Source organism: Podarcis liolepis (genome assembly GCF_965112155.1).
Source record: "Podarcis liolepis genome assembly, chromosome: 5".
NCBI classification, from domain to species: domain Eukaryota; kingdom Metazoa; phylum Chordata; class Lepidosauria; order Squamata; family Lacertidae; genus Podarcis; species Podarcis liolepis.
The window spans coordinates 36,540,054-36,560,763 of NC_139556.1; the positions used below are offsets into that span (position 1 = coordinate 36,540,054).

A 20,710-nucleotide genomic window follows, 5' to 3' on the forward strand; every position below is an offset into this window, starting at 1 on the left:
TTTTTTTATATGCTATTTTTTAATTCTTAAGACCTCACATAACTTTTAAAATGTGCACCGTAATGTGGGTTTTCATTTAGGATTGCAATTTAAATAAATAAATGTAGAGAAGCAACAGAATTCCAAAGTGTACCCTACCTTAGCAAATCACAACGTGGGTGTTCTTGACAAGTTTGTCTGGATCTTTATCAGCAAAAAACAAACAAACAAAAACCAAAAATAAATAATTCGCTTATGTCCTATCATACCTGCTGGCAAAAGATATCATATGCTGGTTTTTTAATAGTGTTTGTTCCCCTAAAATAGATTAAACCTGGAGTGGTGTTAGCACAATGGCAACAGGAAATTAATGAAATTCCTAATCTGCTTTATGCACCTTAAATATCCCCTTCCCATTCATCATAAATGTATAGGGTACTTGCTGTGGGCATACCGCTGCCTTGTTTCCCCTGCAGCATAGACTGGATTGCACAGTAACAAATTGGGAGATTAGGTTTTTATATATATAAAGACTTTTGCTGTTTTTCTGTTTCTTGATAAGAACTGCATGCAATAAAATCCTTCCAAAACATGCATCTTATCAACACTGATCTCATTAGCTTAGAAGTAAACTTGATTCCTGTCATCTAGGATTCTGCGTCTCCCCTCCCCATGGAGGAAAGCATGTTTTTTGAATTAGTAACAGCAACAGGCTGCTCTATAGGCTTCAGTGGTCGGATCAGGAAAAATAGAGCTTAAAACAAGGCAATATCTGCTTCACTTTTATTGAACTTACCACCTTCCCTTTCTACACACGTATCAATATCAAGAGAATAAAAATACTGACTTCTTAAATGGACATAGTATGAACAGGGTTTTTTTGAGATTATTTACAAACAGCAACAAGGTCTAGTGTATCTTTCCTTTTAAATGGGGCACTTGCTGCTAGCTCAAACCAAAGCTGGTTTAGTAGTCAGAACACCTGGCAACAATTGCATTTCTATTGAGAAATGTATTGTTTTGAGTTTGGGGGAGTAAGCTGTAGGCCAAGACCCTCCTAATGCCTACCCCCCCCCAATTCCTGGATCAAGCACAGATTCAATTGGTGTAATAGCCAGGCCAGCTTGGTAATGGCCCACTAAGCATGGCCTGAAGGTGAGAGGGGATGTGGCTCTGGGCTGGAGAACACTTGAGTACCCCCCCCACACACACACACACCTCAACTGTTTGTTAGAAAGAAAAAAGCCTAGAATACAGTGGTACCTTGGGTTAAGAACTTAATTTGTTCTGGAGGTCTGTTCTTAACCTGAAACTGTTCTTAACCTGAGGTACCACTTTAGCTAATGGGGCCTCCCGCTGCCGCCACACCACTGTAGAGAGTGGAGTGATGTGAGCCAGAAGCGTCAGTCTGGAAAGGCAGAGAGAGTGCCATGTTTGATTTCTGTTTTAATCCAGTGCTGCAGCTATGGGGGAGAATACCCTTTTCAGGATGTTAATTCTGTGAACCCCTCCATCATAGGCTCAGGTTGTATGTAAGTGTAAATAAACCATATACAATGGTACCTCGGGTTACATACACTTTAGGTTACATACGCTTCAGGTTACAGACTCTGCTAACGCAGAAATATTACCTCAGGTTAAGAACTTTGTGGTGGCACAGCAGCAGCAGGAGGCCCCATTAGCTAAAGTGGTGCTTCAGGTTAAGAACAGTTTCAGGTTAAGAACAGACCTCCAGAACGAATTAAGTTTTTAACCTGTATCATAAAGACTCTGCTGTGCCTCATCTTCAAAAGGAAACATGAACACCGAGAAAGCAGCTAGAACCCCTGGAATCTCACACTGCTCGGAGATTGGGGTGGCGTACAACAGTTTTTATGGTGTTGTTTAAAATGGTCTCTGTTAGTAATTTCTGGTGAAGATTTTAAGAGACACATATAGAAAGATACATTTAGAGACAGGTTCTCCAGTTCAAAGCTGCACATAGGCTTTAAAAGTCAAAACTTTGGTTGTCATGATGGCCATTAAGTTCTGACCAGCCCCTTGCAAGGTGGTCTCAGCAAAAACTACCAGATCGACACCAGATTTCTTCTATGTTTGCTTTGTTTATTCCATTCTATTTTCTTCTTCATACACCTCAGGGGTGTTCTGCAGGAATTCCTGATTTTATTTCCACAACAACCCCGTGAAGCAGGGTCTGCTGAAGCATAATGGCTTGCCCAAAACCATGAATTATCTACCAGGCCACAAGATTATTTCAATACACCTTGCAATTTCAGCTATCATTGATTGCAGGATACTCCCTTGCAAAAGTCAGTGAAAAAGTTCAAACACTTAAGTTTTTTATAGGGTTTTACATTTGCAGACAATGATTCATTAGAGCCTATAGGACATAGTATTTTCTGTAATTACCTTTTACAACCCTTGGACAAAATAACTATATTGGTTTACTTGCCTCTAAGAAAAACCCCTCCCATTCTACAGTTGTCACTGAAATTATATTCTATTCTGTCTCTAGGGTGACATTTCCAATTTTCTCTCTTTGGGAAGAACCCCCTATGTGATAGTTTGTGTGAGCTGCTTCCAGGGAAAGGTGGTTGCTTGTCACTGCAATCATTTATCTGTCTTGTGAGTAAAACACTCAACTTAACCAAATAAATAATGTCACTGAAGAGGAAATCCCTCCTCTAAAAATCTTTGTATCTTATTTGGAATGCAGGTCTGTGTGGTGTTTCTGAATTGGTAATACAGTTATGCTTATGAGTTCTTTATTATCCAGGGCATGGGTAGACAAACTAAGGCCTAATCACCTTCTAAATCCCGCCTGCGGACAGTCTGGGAATCAGCGTGTTTTTACATTAGTAGAATGTGTCCTTTTATTTAAAATGTATCTCTGGGTTATTTGTGGGGCATAGGAATTCTTTCATTTCCCCCCCTTCAAAATATAGTCTGTGTCTGCGCCCCAAGGTCTGAGTGATAGTGGACCGGTCCCCTGCTGAAAAAGTTTGCTGGTCCCTGATCCAGGGTGTCACCCACTACCTTTCCCCCCAATTTACTTGCATACAGACGACAGGAGAAGGAGATTAAGAATTTGGGTGGGTTTCCATAGACCAGATTAGGCTGCAGCTCCTCTTTGAAAGCTTATCCTAAAGTCTGTTTAGCAATTTTGGGAAAGCATTGCTACTAAGATGTTGTCAGCGACTAGGTTTTGGTCTGGAAGCTAGGGCAGAATTGAGACTGGTGCTGCTCAGGCCCTCAAGGCATCCATGCCTCTGAGAGATGGATGGTAGTAGACAAAGAGAGACTTACAGGATGTTACTCCTTTTAGAAAGAGAACTGTATGAGTGCAATCTTTTTTTATAATAGCAACAAAACCACCCTGAAGACTAAGGACAGGTGGAAACTTCATCAGTTTAGTACAGCATGTGTCCTCAAGATAGGGTGACATTGTGCTCCCTGTGGAGAAGAGAAACTACACAGTGTGAAGCCTGAACTACTGCCCTAGAGGAAGATATACATCACTGCCTTCAGATGACTTGTGCCTGCAAGGCAGCTCTTTCCCAATGCTTGTGTCTCAGGCCTTGTTTCTCTGTAATTTCCCATTATCCTTTGATAATAGAACTCTGATTCTCTCAAGCTTTTTTCTAGCTACGTTACTCTGCCAATTGCATGAATGTAACCCAAAGAGCCACCCCGATTCTCACATTTAGCACTGCTGTAACTTTCAATTAAAATGTGCGCTATTAAGCTCTTAAGGTTCATTAAGGAGAAACTGAATTAAATTTTACATCTTATTGACACTACTGCTGCTATCACCTTGAATTGAAAGGCCTAGCAAAATGGCAGCCTTCTGTTCATTTTGCCTGCATAATGGAAAATTGCAATGATTATGTTGAACTTGGCAATTAATATAGTGGATTTTGATTTATCATCCAGTACATTATCTTGAGGAAATGAAGTCAGATATTGTAGGCCTCCACTTCTATCCACTTCTAACTTATGAAAATGAATTTTAAGGCTGCAAGTCTTTCTCCAGCTTTCTTGTGAGTAAACCCCATTAAACGCAATAAAACTTAACGGTAATCCTATACATGTCTCCTCAGAAGTAAGTCTAGTGGGCCTTACTCCTAGGTAAGTTGATAGGGGATTGCACCCACAAGTTTGACTAGACATCTATAGGATTGTGCAGTTACAATGGTTTTACCGAATGATAGAGGGTGAATATAGCCAAATAAATGCGGGGGGTGGGGTGGACACTGAAACTACTTTCATAAAATCTATTCAAGTTATCTCCCTTTTAGTATGCCTCATTTGTATGGTACTAAAGATTACCAAGTGGGAGTATTAATAGAGCTAATATGGAGGCATTTGTATCCTGTAGGGCAGATGATTCTTGTCAGCCTGGGAAGGTAGCCCGGGAGAAATAAAACTCTGATCCTAAGCCTCTGCTGCCTTGTGGCTATACTCATTCATGATCAAGGTGTCTCCCCTGCCTGGTAAGTATGTGGCTATACTTATTCATGAGAAAGCCTTCGGGAGTAAACCCATTGCCTTGTGGGCCATCTTCAGGAGATGCTTATTACACTTTACATCCATGTAGCGTTAAACCATGGTTTACTTTTACAACTGAACACAGCCATTGCAATTAAAAGGCAGTGTTTAACAGCACTGTTGCAAATGGGCTTAGCTTGATACACTCAGGATAAAGCCCTGAATTGTTACTGCGTTCTCAAACCATAAAGTGAACCATCCTAGAAATGTGCCCTCAATTACTTGAAGAAGCTACAGTATTTTCCTTACCAATTCCAGTGTGTGTCTTGCTTGATTTAAGAGTTACAGTGAAATCCCATTCCTTTCCAATCAGGACAATATAGAAGAAAATGTGTCTTACAGTTTGGGTCCACTTTCAGAGTGGAAAGGAAGGCAGATAACTATTCAGTCTGCAACGCCAAATACACTTACTAGGGGACTTGCTTCTAAGTAAATGTTCATAGGATTATGTGCCAATCACTTGCTAAAAGTAAGATTTCCTGTACAAGCAAGTATGTATTTGGGAAACACTTTTTGAGTGGAAGAATTATGGTAGTTTGCACGTGGAAATTGCATGTATCTGGTTTTATTTGTTAATGTGTGTCAGGAAAAGTTGAATATCATATATAGGAATACACCAGGTTTAATTGTTCACTTGCCCACGATCAAAGAGATTTGGAAGTTTAAATCTCATCAGTTGTTCACACAGATAACTTCTGAGAAAGTTTACTGTTTGTAATTGGGTGTGTTAGTTTTGAGAGTGTTAATGGAAGGGAAAGAACAGCACCATAATGCAATCTGATCCTTCTGTTAGCCTAAAATGGCATATCTTCTGATACAGCTGAGCTTTGTTATCATATCATTATAGGATTGGAAGGTACCAAGGGTTATCTAGCCCATCCCTCTGCAGTGCAGGAATCTCAGCTAAATAATCCCTGACAGATGGCAACCCAACATCTGTTTAAAAACCTCCAGTGAAGGAGAGTTTACCACCTTCCAAGGCAGTCCTTTGCATTGCCAAACAGCTCTTACTGTGAGCTGTCATCCTTAAGTTGACTCTGAAATTATTTCCCATTCCTTTCTGTGTGCAAAATGGGTGGAGGACTTGATTACAAAGATTCAGCTCCAGGATCAATAAATCCTGGCTACAAGTCAAACCAATAATTTACTTGCATGGATAATCATTCGTCTAGTTCTCACTAAGGTGGCAAAACATAGGCTGTGACATTTCAAAAATCAGGTAGAAATTAACACATGACTGAATGCTTCCACAGGTTACAACAAAATTTTAAAAAAAAAACACAAAAGAACTTTTCAAATAGGAAACTAGTATGTCACCAAGACTACTAGGCTAGAACATTCCCCTGACACCTACGGTAGATTTCTATATGCAGGGAGCTGCTGTATTTGTATGGAGTAGAATGTGATAATGCAATTTAGTCTGTGCAGCTTGTCTTCAGGTGTAGTCTGAAGTGAGAAAGCCCAGGCGTAAGTTTTCACCTTAGTGAGAACTTGTAATAATTACAGCTGCAATCATGAAAATTGCATCTGGGGAACTGTAGTTATATCCATGGATCCTCTCATACACACACACACACACACACACACACACACACACACAGAGGGAGGGAGGGAGAGAGACATATATGTATATATGTATGTATGAATCAATGATTGTGCAAGAACCAGACAAATTAGACTTTCAGTGTTCTGGTCTCAACTCAGCATGCTGACTTAGTATCAAAGATGCGTGTTTCCAGTGACTGATTTTGGGTCTTAAAATGTCAGTGGTGCCCTGTGTGGTGCTTAAATTTGGTCTCCCCCCCCCATTGTTCATCATTGTTGCAAGGCCCCTGCAAAACACTCTCGATTTGGCACCAAGTGCAGGTGAACCAGCCACTCTCCCCTAAATCCACCTGTGTGTTTGAAGTATTTATGGAGTAGCCTTAAACAAATGCTGCCTACTCATTTGAAAGTGATGCTTCTTAAACATCCTGTAGAAATTTGTATGTGATCAGCAGCACGTATAGATATATTGATGTAGAATTCTGAAACCATTTCAAATTATTTGTATTCCTTAAAAATGAAATTTCAAAATAAAACAGGAAAGGGAAAAAAATCACTATGTTTATTGTATTATGCAAAAAAAAAGAAGTGTTCTCACAATGGATTAAAGAGAATAAGTATATAACAGTTGGGAAGTGAAATGGGGAGGTTTCTATTTGAAAACATTATTAAGGAGAAGGTCAAACCAACAGAAAGCCCTCTTTTTAATTAGCAACATCTCACATTGTTTTCATTGCCCTCCTATATGTCTTCCCGTGGGCGACATGTTTTTATCAGCCCTTGAATAACTGCTTTCAGCTTTTAACACATTTGGCAATATGTACAACAGGTGATCATTTTTAGAATGTGAGCTGAGTTTGAGGATGTTTTATTCATGGACTCAAAAGTATTCAGAATGCATCATTGAACACAGATCCAAACATACTTGAGTATATTTATGATTCATCGCTACTTTCAATTAAAATGCCACGAATTAATTGTTCTAAGAATCACATCTTCTACAAGCCTTGTGGGGGATGAAATCAACCATTCCAAATTAATTTTATCAACTCAACAAAGCACAAATGACTGTTTAAACTTTACTTAAATACCGTCCCTTGTTCAAAATAAACAATTCAGACTAAGGCTGGAATCCTATATCCACTACTATGCAGTACACCCCGTTAACTTTAATGGGACTTACTTCTGAGTAACCATGCATAGGATTGCATTGTTAATCTCTAAAAATAGTGTATGCATGTGTATGTAAAATGATTTGCTAGTGCATTTTAAATGGCATAAGCCTTGAGTCATACCTTCAAAGAAAGTATATGGTATAGTCATTACTATATATGATATTTTTCAGTTGTTTTATATGAAAGAAAACATCTCAAAGCAATTTAACAAGTACAGGCAGGCAGGTTTCAACCTAAGTACATGTGAAAAAGGCTGAAGGAAGCCCTTGCTTCTTGATGAGATATTATTCTATTCTAAAGTGGTTCAGTCTTGACTAGGACTAAACCATGCCCTTTGAATCTACTCCTAAAATAGCCAACCTTTCCTAGCAGAATTCATTTATTCATTCATTTACTTACATTGATAATGAGAGTTCTCTGGGTGGCTCACAAAACACCGTTCCCAACTATTCCTATGGAATTAGGATTTTTCTGTCCAGAAGAATGGCCTTAGTTCAGATCAGGTATCCTCTTTGTAATGCTGACAGCAACAAATACACAGGCACACATTCTGAAAATCACTTCAACAAACTACTGTGATCCTTTGGGGAATTAATTTATTCCTAGGCTTGTGAAATTGTTGACCCATTTCTAGAGGCATCAGAGGGAATATGGGATATTGCATACTGTCTCATCTGCTGAACCTGTTCGCAACATAGCCAATTAATCTCCCTTCTACTGAAATAAATAAATTAAAATGCCTTATTGTTAGAAGTAGCTGTTTCTCTCCCCAGCCCCAAGCATATTTGGCCTTTAATGCTGTAGTTTATCTGAGAACATGACAGGATGGCCAAACTGTGTCTCAAGGTCAAGAAACCGAGAATAGGAAGAGAAATAAATGAAGCATGCACGCCAAGGGGAAACACACTTGGACTCAAGAAGAGGAAGGTGGCAATAATGCAGACCGTGGTGTCCAAAACATAGATTCCCCAGCATCTTCACCTGGGCTGAAGGATGGAAGGGTAAATTCACAGTGGAATTGAGAAAGCAGCAAGAAGACACTTACAGATAGAAAAAAACTACATCGTGAATGGATATGTAAGGAGGGTGGAAGTGGGTGTTTTGGGGGTGCATATTTCTCCATTTGATGCGGCACATTACTTTCATTGAGAGCTGAGCACCCTAAATCCCTTCTAGGCATTCCCTCCAATCCTCTGGGGAAAAGAGGAGACGAGAGAAAAGTTTCATAGTGCAAGCATAAATCCTTGCACTAAAGAATAAACACATTAAATACCTCCCATAGAATTGAAGGAGGACTTGTAAGCCACCCAGTATGCCCCCTATTCATTGTATGAAAACTAGGGCTAAGCATCTCTAACTGATGGCTGACCTGACTCTGCTCCAAGAGTTTCAGTGAGGGAGAACCCACCAGTTTAGATAATTGATTACACAAGCTGCTCTTACTGTCAAGAGGTTTCCCCAAATGTTTAACCAAAATCTGCTCTCCTCTCATTTTCACTCATTGCATTTATTCCCCTGTCCCTTTGGGACAGCAGCAAATATTTTCTCTTTTCTATGTCAAAGTCCTTTGGGTATTTGTAGAGCGCTATCACGTTAAACCCTCTGTCTTCTCTTTCGCCAGGCTCAGTATACCCAATTCCTTCAACCTTTCATCACCGATTTTGTTTTATCTGTATACTTTTTCTGAGGTGTTTTTCTTTTTCTTCAAAGCTTTCCATTTTTTTTTGCATTGAAATGTTTTCTCCTTGAAACAATGTTGTGTTACTGTCTTGCCCATTTTTCACCTCCTTGTATTATCCTCTGTCTCTCCCCACTGTGTGTGTCCTTCTCTCTCTCTCTCTCTCTCTCTCTCTCTCTCTCTCTCTCTCTCCCACACACCATCCCCAAGCATCTGATGTGCCACTTTAGGAGTTCTTGGAATGTATTTTTTATTATTTTTTATTAATTTCCTTGCACACGCTTCTCGGGACAATAAGCCCCTTGATTATTACTTTTTTGAAAGGTGGTTGGTTATATGTGTGTTAAAAGAACAAGAATAGTTGATACATTTTGTATACGTGAAAGAGGGTGGACTGTGGTTTTCCATACAATAAATTGACTTATCAGGGTATCCGTTCCGACAACCAGTTTTGTCAGCCCTTTAGTCATTATTCTGCAACTATCTTTGAAAAGAATTCTAGCTTTTACTTCAAATATATCATATTTGTTGGCTTCCCTTCTAACTGATGTCATATATCTATTTGCTGAATTTGCTCAAAACATATAGTCAATTGAAACGACTGCTTTCTCTCCCCGAATACCATACAAATCATAAGTTGAGAAATCAAGAGCAATTCCTCAGTGCCTCAAGTTTTGATAGATGTGCTTGCCTGTTCCTACTTTTCGTGAAAATGCCACCTACCCCCCCCCCCCCCCGTTAAAGGCAAGCCTATTTTCTCTTGACTGCAATGAATATAAAGAGGTGATGAAAGATGCAGAGAGGAGCTTTAATGTCTTGACATGATACCATTGTTTGTGATGTAAATAACTGCCAGAGACGACACTGCAAATGCACAGATAAGAAAAGTTGACTTCTGGAAGTAAAATGATAGCAGTGACTTTAATGATTTGAGAATGAAGGCAGAACAGATTGTTTTGATGTTGAGCTGAGAGTAGGAAAGGGGGAATCTGACTCAGAAAGCGGTGTGTGTGTGTGCGCGCGCGCACATGCATGGGGGGGGGGAGAGAATGTTGCTTATGTGACCATAATACAAAAATATAATCATGGAACAATGACAGTGAGTAAATACTCTAGATTTGGCAGTTTACAGAGTTAACCCTGTATTGTTTCACACTGTACTTCTATAAATAATGCATCAAACTTGCTTTAATATGGGCCTTTATCATGTTATTCATTTTGGTCCTTGCTACTGTTTTATTCCTGCATACTTAAAAAAGAGACTCTTGTCAGCATCCTTTGGCATTTTCTTCTGGTTCCTAATTTAAATGTGCTATTAAATGTGGTGGGTATTGTTGATTAGTTCATTCATCCTCATCCTCCTGCAATTAGCTATTTCATAGATGCTGCCATTATAAGAAAAATACTCAATACTTAGCATTTATAACATGCTTAATATACATTATCTGAATTTCCAGAGGGATAGATACACTATTCTCTTGCAGGAAAACCAACAAAAAGTTGTGTGGCACCATACACACCAATATATGTATTATAGCACTACAGACAGAGTTTGGGATCCCAACTGCATGCGCTGTGTGAGACAACACAAAGCGGTCACATATCTAAAGGTATAAATGAACACACATTTATACATACTATGTTGCATTTATATGTTTAGCAGCCATTCAGTTTTACAGCTAAGTACAGTAACACAGAGGGAAATCAATAAATGACTGGCTCAAGATCAATCAGTCAATCAATCCATGGCACAGAATTCTTAAGCAGAAGTAACAGCTAGTTATAAAATGTCTCTTTAATATTAAGGGGAAGGTGGGGGAGATAGGAGGGCATGTGTGTTGGTTTCCTGAAAATCCAGATGATTAGAGTGTTGGATTTTTCACAGGACAGGGGTTTAAAAGTGTGGCATCCCTAGCTGAGATGGTACAGTCATAGGTAATGTTTGTCTGAGTTTGCAGTTTAGCTCTCCTGGACAAACTATGAGACATAAGCCATAAGACAATCCTTGGTTACAACTCATGGTTAGGAGAGAGCTAAACCATAAACCTGGGTTTGGATAACATGCTATGCCAAACCATGGCTTAACCCAATACAGAGCAGGATCAAATCACCAGAGAGAAGTGAAGCACCCACAATCTCCTTTCTGGCAGCCCAAATGTTCATGTGTTTTCACTGAGCCATTTGGAATAACAACTGGGAATGAAGAAAGAGAAAAAAAGATTTTGTATTGAACAGTGTGTTCCTAATTTATCTCAAACACAGAGTTATTCCACAGGAATTTAAAAGTTAATCCTTTTAATTTTTTTAATGGAAGCATATAAAGAACATAAAGTAAAACATAAATAAAGGTTGAGTTTCAAAGAAATAGTCGCATTAGCAGGAGTCAGTACAGTGAGCCCCACTATGGGGCTTCCTCCCTTCCCCTATGCCCCGCCCATGGCCCTGTGGGATTGGGAATTTCACCTGGGATTTGAGGAATGGAATGATTGTAATAGCAGGATATTGGATTATACCCAAACTCCTGAACATAACAAATAAAACTCACTTCCAGAGACTAAGAGGCACAACAAAAATCATACAATAATTACTTTCTACAAAGTACAATAGAGATATGACAAATGTCACTGTTATTCCTAAAGTTACTGTAGCAAAAGTAAACAACTATGAGGTCCACAAAGTAGTATGCTGAGATGGCAACATAACATCATTCATTTCCTTTTTCACATGCACCGCAAAAACAAACCACTCAGATCTAAAACTATCCCTCTTTTTTACTCCTCCTAGCCTATTTTATTTTGTCTACTTTTGAGCCAAAGCAGTATCCCGAAACATAGAAGATATATGATGGTGTTCATGTGAATCTTTCAAACAAGCAGTTTTTTTCAGCTGAATTTACACAAACAGGTTTTAAAATCGATTTTTCTTCTTCTTTTACTTCCTTCCAGATCTGCCTTGATTGAAGTGTGACATAAAATGTTACAGCGGCTTTGCTTCTCAAAATGGTTAGCGATAGGGATTGCAGTTTCTGCTGTCTTCATGGATTCTTTGGCCCAGAATGATGATGGTAAGTGTTTTTCTGTGTGCTGCATAATTCTGGAAAAAAACAAAACCCTATACTTGATTTCATAAATATATAATTCATAAAGCAAGTTCTCCCACATCTTCAAAGGACCACCCTATGTCTGCTTTGGCTAAAGTGCTGGGTAAAAGATAGAGCCCACAAATTCTGTGAATATATGATAATCTCAGACCTCCTAGAATTACAGCTGCAGACTGTAGAATCATTACAGAGCAATTAGCAAACCCTCAGCTTTGTACACCCCATAGTTTTTTGGTTGGGTCACCAGTGTAGACAGAAGGATGAATTAAGATGGCATGTTTGGCATATAGTGAACATATGGTTTGAAAGTTTTCAGTAGCAATTGTGATGCCAAGTTGGAATGAACCTATATATTTACGGACAATTCTGCATGCGACTCTTCATGCTATTCAAGACTGCTATTTCTTCCCCTTGGCTGGACATTTATATGTTATTGGATTTGCCTACTTACATCCAAAATGGTGTGATATAGCAAGGTGGCACCAACATGAGAAAATCCCAAATGGTATAAACCAAAATGTGGGGAGTCATCATATGTTTTGCATCAAAACAATGTTTTGCATTGCACTCAGAACCAATGATTCTGCTTGATGGAAAGTTTGTGGAAGATGATTCAGACTAAACATTAGGAGAAATGTCCTACTGATAAGAACTGTTTGACAGGCTAGTACATAAAGTAGTGGGCTGCCCTTTACTAGAGATAGGTAAGCTGAGTCTGGATGGCCATCAGCCAGGGATGCTGTAGTTACAGACTGCATTGAGCAGTACGTCATCCTACCTGACCTGCAAGGTTCAGCTCTATCCCCCCCCCCCAAAAAAAGACCAATCAGCTCTGTGGGCATGTGTATCCTCTTCTTTTTAAAACATTCTAAGATCATTTCCAGTTTTCAGATAAAAATAGCAAACATTAGCATGTGAACATTATTTATGATGTTATTTAACTGAAAGAAAATTAGCTCAATAAAAATAAAACATAGAGCCTACAATCCATATATTATTCTATAGATCATGATTAGCATGCACACAACTGTGTTTTACTGAACTAACTATAATACACCATATCTTGGATGTGAGTTTTAATAAGTGTCTAGATGTTTTCATCTGATATTCTGTCAAAATTTCTTTTCAGCGCCTTTTCTTACTTTTTCTGTTAGTCCAACTGTAGAGCAGTGGTTCTAGGAAAGTGTAGTGAAACTGCAATAGCAACCACATTACCTGTTTCATATTATGAATTTTCCTGGGATTTTGGTCACCTTGTTACATGGTTACAGAATATTTGCACCTCCCCCATTTCAGGATTGATATGGAAATAAACATATATTGTGGGATATGGGTCATTTTCTACTTATAAGGTTGTGCTGGAAGCATTTCATGTGATACCTAATTTTTGATGAGTTGTTCGTTTTCATAGTATTTGGAACAGGTTACGTAATGAGTTGAATGAGTCCTTCAAAGGTCACAGATTCTTGCTTTGTATTTGATTGTGAAAGACCAAACACTGGTAAATTCACTCATAATGGAACTGTTTGTGAACAAATAGAAATATCATAAGATTAATTTTAAAAGTATTCTACATTTCAAATAGATGCCACTTAGAAACTGAATGCTGGTTAATATTAACCATTTAGTTTGATTTGCTAACTTGCAGATGTTCCAGTCTCTGTCTAGTAGCCTAGAACATTAAGTTATACAGGAATCTATAGCCTGATATTATTGAGATCTTGAGCAAATGTCTAAATATTCAGAGCCAACAGTATTCAGGAGGGACACACTCAAAACTTTTAATTTCTTCAGCCTGCCTTCCGTACCCAGAAGGCACCAATATAACCCAGAAATTAAGTTCCTCTCCAGTACAAACTGACAAGTAGTTGTGGCTCAAATAATATATCCCCCAGCACATGGTAAACTTTGCTGCTGCTTTTGCTTAAATCACTAGGACGTAGAGAAAGTTGGTTTTAGGAGGCTCCTCTTTAGTCGGAAGTGCTATAATTGTTTCAAGAGCCCCAGGTTCATATTTAGCCTGTTGCTTTGCATTGTATCACTTTGCTATGGGAAAGTGTGGTTTTTTTGTTTTTGTTTTTTAAATTATTTTAGCTGGGTTGGTAGTGGGAGGGGGTTATGCTGTTATTTGCTATGGATCATTATTACTTTGTTATATGCAATGGTGGTTTGAAAAGTAACCACTATTAGTTGTTCATGCTGTGCATCAAAGGACTGCTGCTACTTTCCACAACACTCTTGTATGTTTATACAACTATATTTAGACCAGCCCTTCCTTATAAGCAGCAACTGTCATCTGTCTTCTCTGTTTTCATCAACAGAGCTGAAAAGCTCAGAAGCTGCTGAACCAATTTGTTTTCAACCAGTATGGTGGGAGGTACTTAGGGTATTTAGCTTTGCAACAGTTCCTCAAGATCCGTGGAAATCTAATTCCTGGCCCTACTGTTTGATCTGCCCTGATGTCACAGACCATCTTAACTATCACCTGCCTGGTTTAATACTGATAGTCAGCTGCTGAGGCTATCTGTGTCATCAGAACAGCTAGTTTCAGTGGAGGCAAAAGGGACATACGTAAAGTAGAGCCAGGCTGAAAATCTTTTTCAACCACTGATGGGGTGACAGGACCTGAAACATGACACTTGAGAAAAGTCATGGGGAAGTGAGAAGTTTATCTGGATTTTTCAGAGTGGCGTTGCTGCTTACCTTACTAAACCAAGGGTTTTGCTTTCTTTTCTTGCTTTCTTAACTAAAAATGTCCCATGCCACTCAAAGTAGTACAAGGCTTTTTCTGCAACTTCCTGCTGGCCACAAGTCGAGTGATGCCTTGGGAGCAACACCACAGCACATCACATCATTTCCAATGCATTATCAGCAGTGTGGTCAGTGTGTAACAGTAGGAGCTTCCTGCTGGGTGCACTTCTTGGCAGTAATGTAAGCGGCATAAACATCCTGAAAATTGCTCCCTCCACCCTCCAAGAAAGCCACAGAAAACTGGCTGCTGTTTTTGGAGGGGGAATATACTTGTCAGAAATGGGGTGTGTGTGATTTCAACTCAGGCTTATGGTAAGACCTCCTGTAGCATCAAAATGGGCAGATGGGCAGAAAGAAGAAATGTTAAGGAGAGCATCTTTTGTGAGAACAAATATACAGTAAATCATACTGAAACTAGGATGGATGGGATTGCTTCACTCACTGAAACTGTTAAGATACTTGGGAAATAGATACAATCATAGGATCATAGAATCATAGAGTTGGAAGAGACCACAAGGGCCATCGAGTCCAACCCCCTGCCAAGCAGGAAACACCATCAGAGTTGGAGCCAGGCATTTCCTTCCATTGATGGAAAATATCTTTTCGTTTGATCCAGTGGAAAGGGAATTTTTGCTGATTCTGCTCTCACCCTGTAGGCTGATGCACTACCCCACAAATGTGTTGCCAGCTGACCGAAACAGTGTGAAAGCTGGTGCTGGGCATTGAAGAGGAGGGACGAGTCAGCAAAAGTTCCTTCCAGCAGCAGCAGTAGCAGTGTCCCCTGAACAGAACTCAAGAATGTCCCTTTGAAAGAACTCTGCTCTGGGGATTCTCAAACAGTGGATAGTGTAATGGATGAAGCTGGGATGTAAGGGTTAAGGTGGCCCTTAAGGTATCCTGGAACAAAAAATTGTTCAAGAGTTTGTATGCACAAGAGCCTTGAAACTGACCCTGAAGCATATGGGCAGCCAGTACATATGATTTAGCAGAGATCCTCCGTGCTTTCAGCTGTCACCCGCTTTCATCAGTGAGAAATTCAGTCACTGCATTCTGCATTAGCTGAAGCTTCTAAATCAGGACCAAGGACAGCCCCTACACCAAGTGTATTGCAGTAATACAGTCTTGAGGGTTCCAATGCATGGACTGCAGTGACCAGGCTAGCTATATGTGATCATAGGTGACAAAAGAGGCTACAAGGATATGTCCAGGAAGCTCTGCAAACCTGCTCCTTTCCAGAACAGGTGATTGCCTTATCTTCCAGACACAACAACCACCTACGGACAAGAGCCTCTTATCTTCCCAAGAGTCAAACTCAATTTATTGTTCCTCTTCTGATCCACCACTGCATTTAGGCACTGATCAGCCATTACAGAGAAACTGAACTGTTGTCATCAATGTACTGATGGCACCAAGCTTCAAAACTAATGACTTCTGTCAGGAGTTTAATATAGATGTTGAATAGTCTGGGAGCAAAATAGTGCCAGGTCAAAAGAACGTTCCCCCAGTGCTACTCTCTGGAGTTGCCCACACAAGTAGAATTGGAGTCACTGTAGTACAGTGCCTCTGGATCTCATGCCATGCTATCCAGGATAATGCCATGATCAATGGTATCAAAGGCCACTGAGAGATTATGTGTAACAGAGTTGCACTCCCTCTGTTTCTCTGTCAATAAAGGTAATCCATTGTGCAACTAAATCCACGTCCAATTTGAAAATGAATCTCAATTATTGTTCATCTGCATTTGGAAAGTGCAAGATGTATTTATTAGTCTAATGTATACTAAAAGATACTCAATTCATTCATCTTTTATATGGTAACTAATTATTCTTAGCAATATGATCTCTGAATCGCTTTCTCTCCCCTCCATCCCCCCAGCCTGTGGGCAGGATGACATCTGTTGCAAGAGATAATATCTCGGTTTAAATTGTCTGTCTTGCAATTTGGAGAGGCTTTGTGGTTTGCTATGTTTGCAATTGAATTTCCTTGTGGGCAAAAGTTATTTTAATCTGAAAAGCCATTGGTAGGAGTTTATACACATAGGAACAACTATTCTAGTCTGCAATGAGTGCTGTACTTTTATCTGTTTTAGTATAGAAGTTCTGAAACTCTGTTATGGATATTTCACCCTCTATTTTGTTTAAATATAAGCCTTGTCCAGTACAAATGAGAAAATGCATTTTCTGAGATCCATATTAATTGTTTTCTGAGATCTACATCAATCTGAATAGGCAATGCACATAATCTTCACAGTGCAAAAATCCCCCAAACTGGCCAGTTAAATTATGACTTTTTAAAGTCAGCAAAATCTTCTGCTTCTAGTCTAGAAAACCATGTGAGCTTTTGGAAATCAAGAGAATAGCAAAAGTTTGCTGTTCAGAATACAAGGCTTGATGTGCACACAGCACAAACTGCTGACCTGGAAGAATCTCTGGACCACAGTCTAAAAGCCTAAATGATGGAAGTCTGCATGTAGAATGGGCTTCTAGATGCCTTCTGTTTTCTGGAAGCAGCCTTCTCACTAGACATGCAGTAGCCCAGCTCCAATGCATTGTTCTTATAATTGACTCTAAGGACATTTTCACCCAAGTGTTATTGAGCCTCCCTTTTACTATTTGGTTACATGTGTGAATGTTGCTAATGGTGGATTAAAAATGGAAGGAAACTTAAAAAAAAATATGAAATTTCTTTCCAGCAAATGTAGGTTTTATGTTTGTATCACAGATGCAAGAATACGAAAAGTAATGTTAGTGTAATGTGTAAAAAAGTAAAATTCCTCTGTCTTTGTCTTTTATTGGAGTAGTTTGATGCCTTAGTGTTCAATGACCATGATGTGTTATTTGCTGTGTAGGCTAAAGCACGTGAAATGTTGGAATGGTAACATTTGTGTGTTTCCTTAGCTTCCTTACTGTCGCAGTTTCTGAAAACAAAGGTCTCAGCTTATTACTTTTAAAAGCCTAATTAAAACCCCCCTTTTTGTTGTATTGCTGTTTGCATTTCCTTGCATAGTCTTCTCTTTGTTGATTAAAAAAAGTAGATTTGACCAGCACTACTGATCTAATCAGGTTGGCAGGCTCTGAATTTCACAAAGCTCCCTTATTTGCAAACCAAAACTTGTTTCTGTACTCTTACCTACACAGCTGGTCTAATAAAATCTCTCATCTGCTTTTCATTGGGACCATCAAAGCAACCCCTCTTGTAACTTCTTTCTCTGTACCAGCAGAGGAATTAAACAAATGGCCAGCTCTGTTGTTCAGCTGGTTATATGCACAACAAGGCACTAAAGATCAAGAGAGAAACACACAAAATTACAGATTTGCTACAGGCATAAAATCAGGGTAAGCTCCATACAAAGTAACAGATGGCCAAGGTTTATATGTTTGACACATCCGATTGCCTTATGCTACTCTTGTTTAATCAGGGGTATTTAGGACCAGCATTGAAGGCACTGGAAAGTGTAGTTTGCCATGTCTAGAAGTGTAATAGCACTGCTGTTTTCCTTGCTGTGTATCCTTTACAAGGTCATATTTTCTGTCGGTCAGTATAACAAGCCAGTGTGTTAAACTCTGCATTAATGAAATAAAAGAGAGAAAAGAAATCCCTTTAGCAGATACTAAAAAAAGCCATACCAGCTGGCAGCGACAGGGTCATCCAAATATTATGAGGAAAAATATCAGACTGCACAGAGTTACTTAAGGCAGAGTTTTTTGTCATATTCAAAAGTCCAATTCAGATAACATATGATTAGTGAGAATCCTATAATTCTGTTATGCCATTGCAGTTAGTTCCTCAACCCCAAGGGGGTTTTGGGTTTTCAAACACCACCTATGAGTACACAAAAATGATTGCTATAATAGGGACCAGGGGACTACAGTTTAGGAGGGGGGACATGTCAAAAGTGTGCTTATATATGATTTCTTTTATAAAAGCAATTGGTGTCAGAGAATCAGAGAATGTAGTTTGGTTTTATGTTGTTGCGGGGGGTGGGGGGACACCTTGTGACAACTTCTGCTATTTCCAAGTTCATTCATTTGAATTTGGTTTGAATCTGGACATAAGGTTATCTAGGTTGAAATATCTGCTTGGCTGCTATTCGTTTATTTTTCTTTCATGTGGTAGATTTTTATCTCACTTCTCAGACACACATATCCCAAAGCAGTTCACATCAATCAAAAATTCAGGACGGTGCTGCTGGTATGCAGTGCCCATAAATGAATATGAGAACAGGCCCTGCTTTCAGGCTTACAGGCTAAAAAGACAAAACATACAAAGGAAGTGGAATGAAGAGAAAAGGTTTAGGGGAAGGGACAGCGCCAGACTGGAGCGCTGGATTGTAAACAGGCATTTATACATTCATATTTATGAATTATTTATCCAAGGGGGGCCCATGGGATGCCATTCATCTCTTAAGTCCATCTGATTTGATTAAACATTCTTCCACCTAGTTTGCAAGATAATGAATGGAGCTGTAGCAGTCATATAAAGCAAATACTGTTGCCCTGCATTCACTAAGAGGTCATATTTTTGCATGTTAACAGGTGGCTAATTCTTTGAAAAATACAGAGACCAAGAATTAAAGAGGTCCTTTGTAATGCATTTTCCTTTGAGGTGGACATATCAGCATATGGTTCCATGCCACCCCTCTGAAACTATGAGATTCCAGCAGTCCCAGATGCTTACCCAGGGCTTATGTCAGACCCTCCAAGTGTCTCTATTTTCCAGGGACGTCCCTGATTTAGAGAAGCCGTCCCAGTTTCTGATTTGATCCTGGAATGCCCCACTTTTCCTTAGGATGTCCCTATTTTCATTGGAGAAATGTTGGAGGGTGTGGAGTTATTCAATCCCTGAGCCATCTGAAGCTAATCCTGTATAGGGAAGGTTTCAAAATATTTTACTATGTTTTTATATATGTTGGAAATTGCCCAGAGTGGCTGAGGCAACCTAGTAAGATGTGTGAGGTATAAATAGTAAAATAATCATTCTGGAGTGGGACGTCCCTGTTTTTATTGGATAAATGTTGGAGGGTATGTCATGTTTCCTTTTCAAAATGAGGATCAATGGAGATTGGAGGGTCTTTAGGATATAAAGGCTGTGGCTTGCTTACACAAGCATACAACCTGAGCCTTCGATGGAGAAGTTTACAGCATCAACATCCCCAAAGGGGCTGTTCCTCCCATAGCTGTAGCCTTGGATTCAAACAGACATTGACCATTTCTCTCTCTCTCTCTCTCTCTCTCTCTCTCTCTCTCTCTCTCTCTCCAGCTTGCTGCTTTACTTCCCTGTCACATCAGTGCAAAACTCCACTCTCAGCTCTAAACTTTGTCCTTTTGTCCTTTTTGCTATCTGTGAGTTGAGGAAGGGGCACCACCCATTTGCTGTCTCCCACAAAAGTCCCTTGATTCCCTTTAATGGTTCATTCCCCAGGCTATCACCTCATGAGGAGGCTAGCTTGACTTGATTAGATTGTAACACTTGCCAGATCCAGGGACTAGAGGGGTCAGGCACCCAGTTTACCACTCCAAACTCATCACAGTATACACATGGTGCTGCTTATACGCTGTTTATGAAACCTTACATTTTCATATGTTAATAATTCCTAGGACTCACAGTCAAAAAAATATATAACTACATATAGATATAAATAAATTGTTGTGAGTTTGGGGGATTTCTTGGGGAAATGAGAGAGCATGAGAAAGGAAGTTGCTTTGTGCCAGAGACCATCACAATGGGAGTTTTTTGGAAGCTGAAATTTAATTCCTTTTATAAAAAAATAAATTGCAGAACTCTCTTACACTCCCAAGGCATCCCTTATTCCCTGGACCATTCCTGGCAAGCGGGCAGGCGGTGGGGGTGGGGTTGATGTCTGTCTCCATTGAGCCCCAGGGAGCAGCCATATTTCCCCCCAGGTATGCCCTAGGAAAGAATGTTTTTTGTTCC

General features: G+C 39.5%; 1 protein-coding gene across 26 annotated transcripts in view; it reads left to right on the top strand.

The window, feature by feature from the left end:
• PCDH15 (protocadherin related 15) overlaps positions 1 to 20,710 on the top strand; it is a 623,360-nt gene that overhangs the window by 320,860 nt on the left and 281,790 nt on the right. For all 26 annotated transcript variants that reach the window (XM_083503000.1, XM_083503013.1, XM_083503006.1 and 23 more), the window contains one exon: positions 11,871 to 11,989. In XM_083503000.1, coding sequence (XP_083359126.1) covers positions 11,899 to 11,989 — 91 coding nt within the window. In that variant the 5' untranslated portion in view covers positions 11,871 to 11,898. The remainder of the gene's footprint in view (positions 1 to 11,870; positions 11,990 to 20,710) is intronic.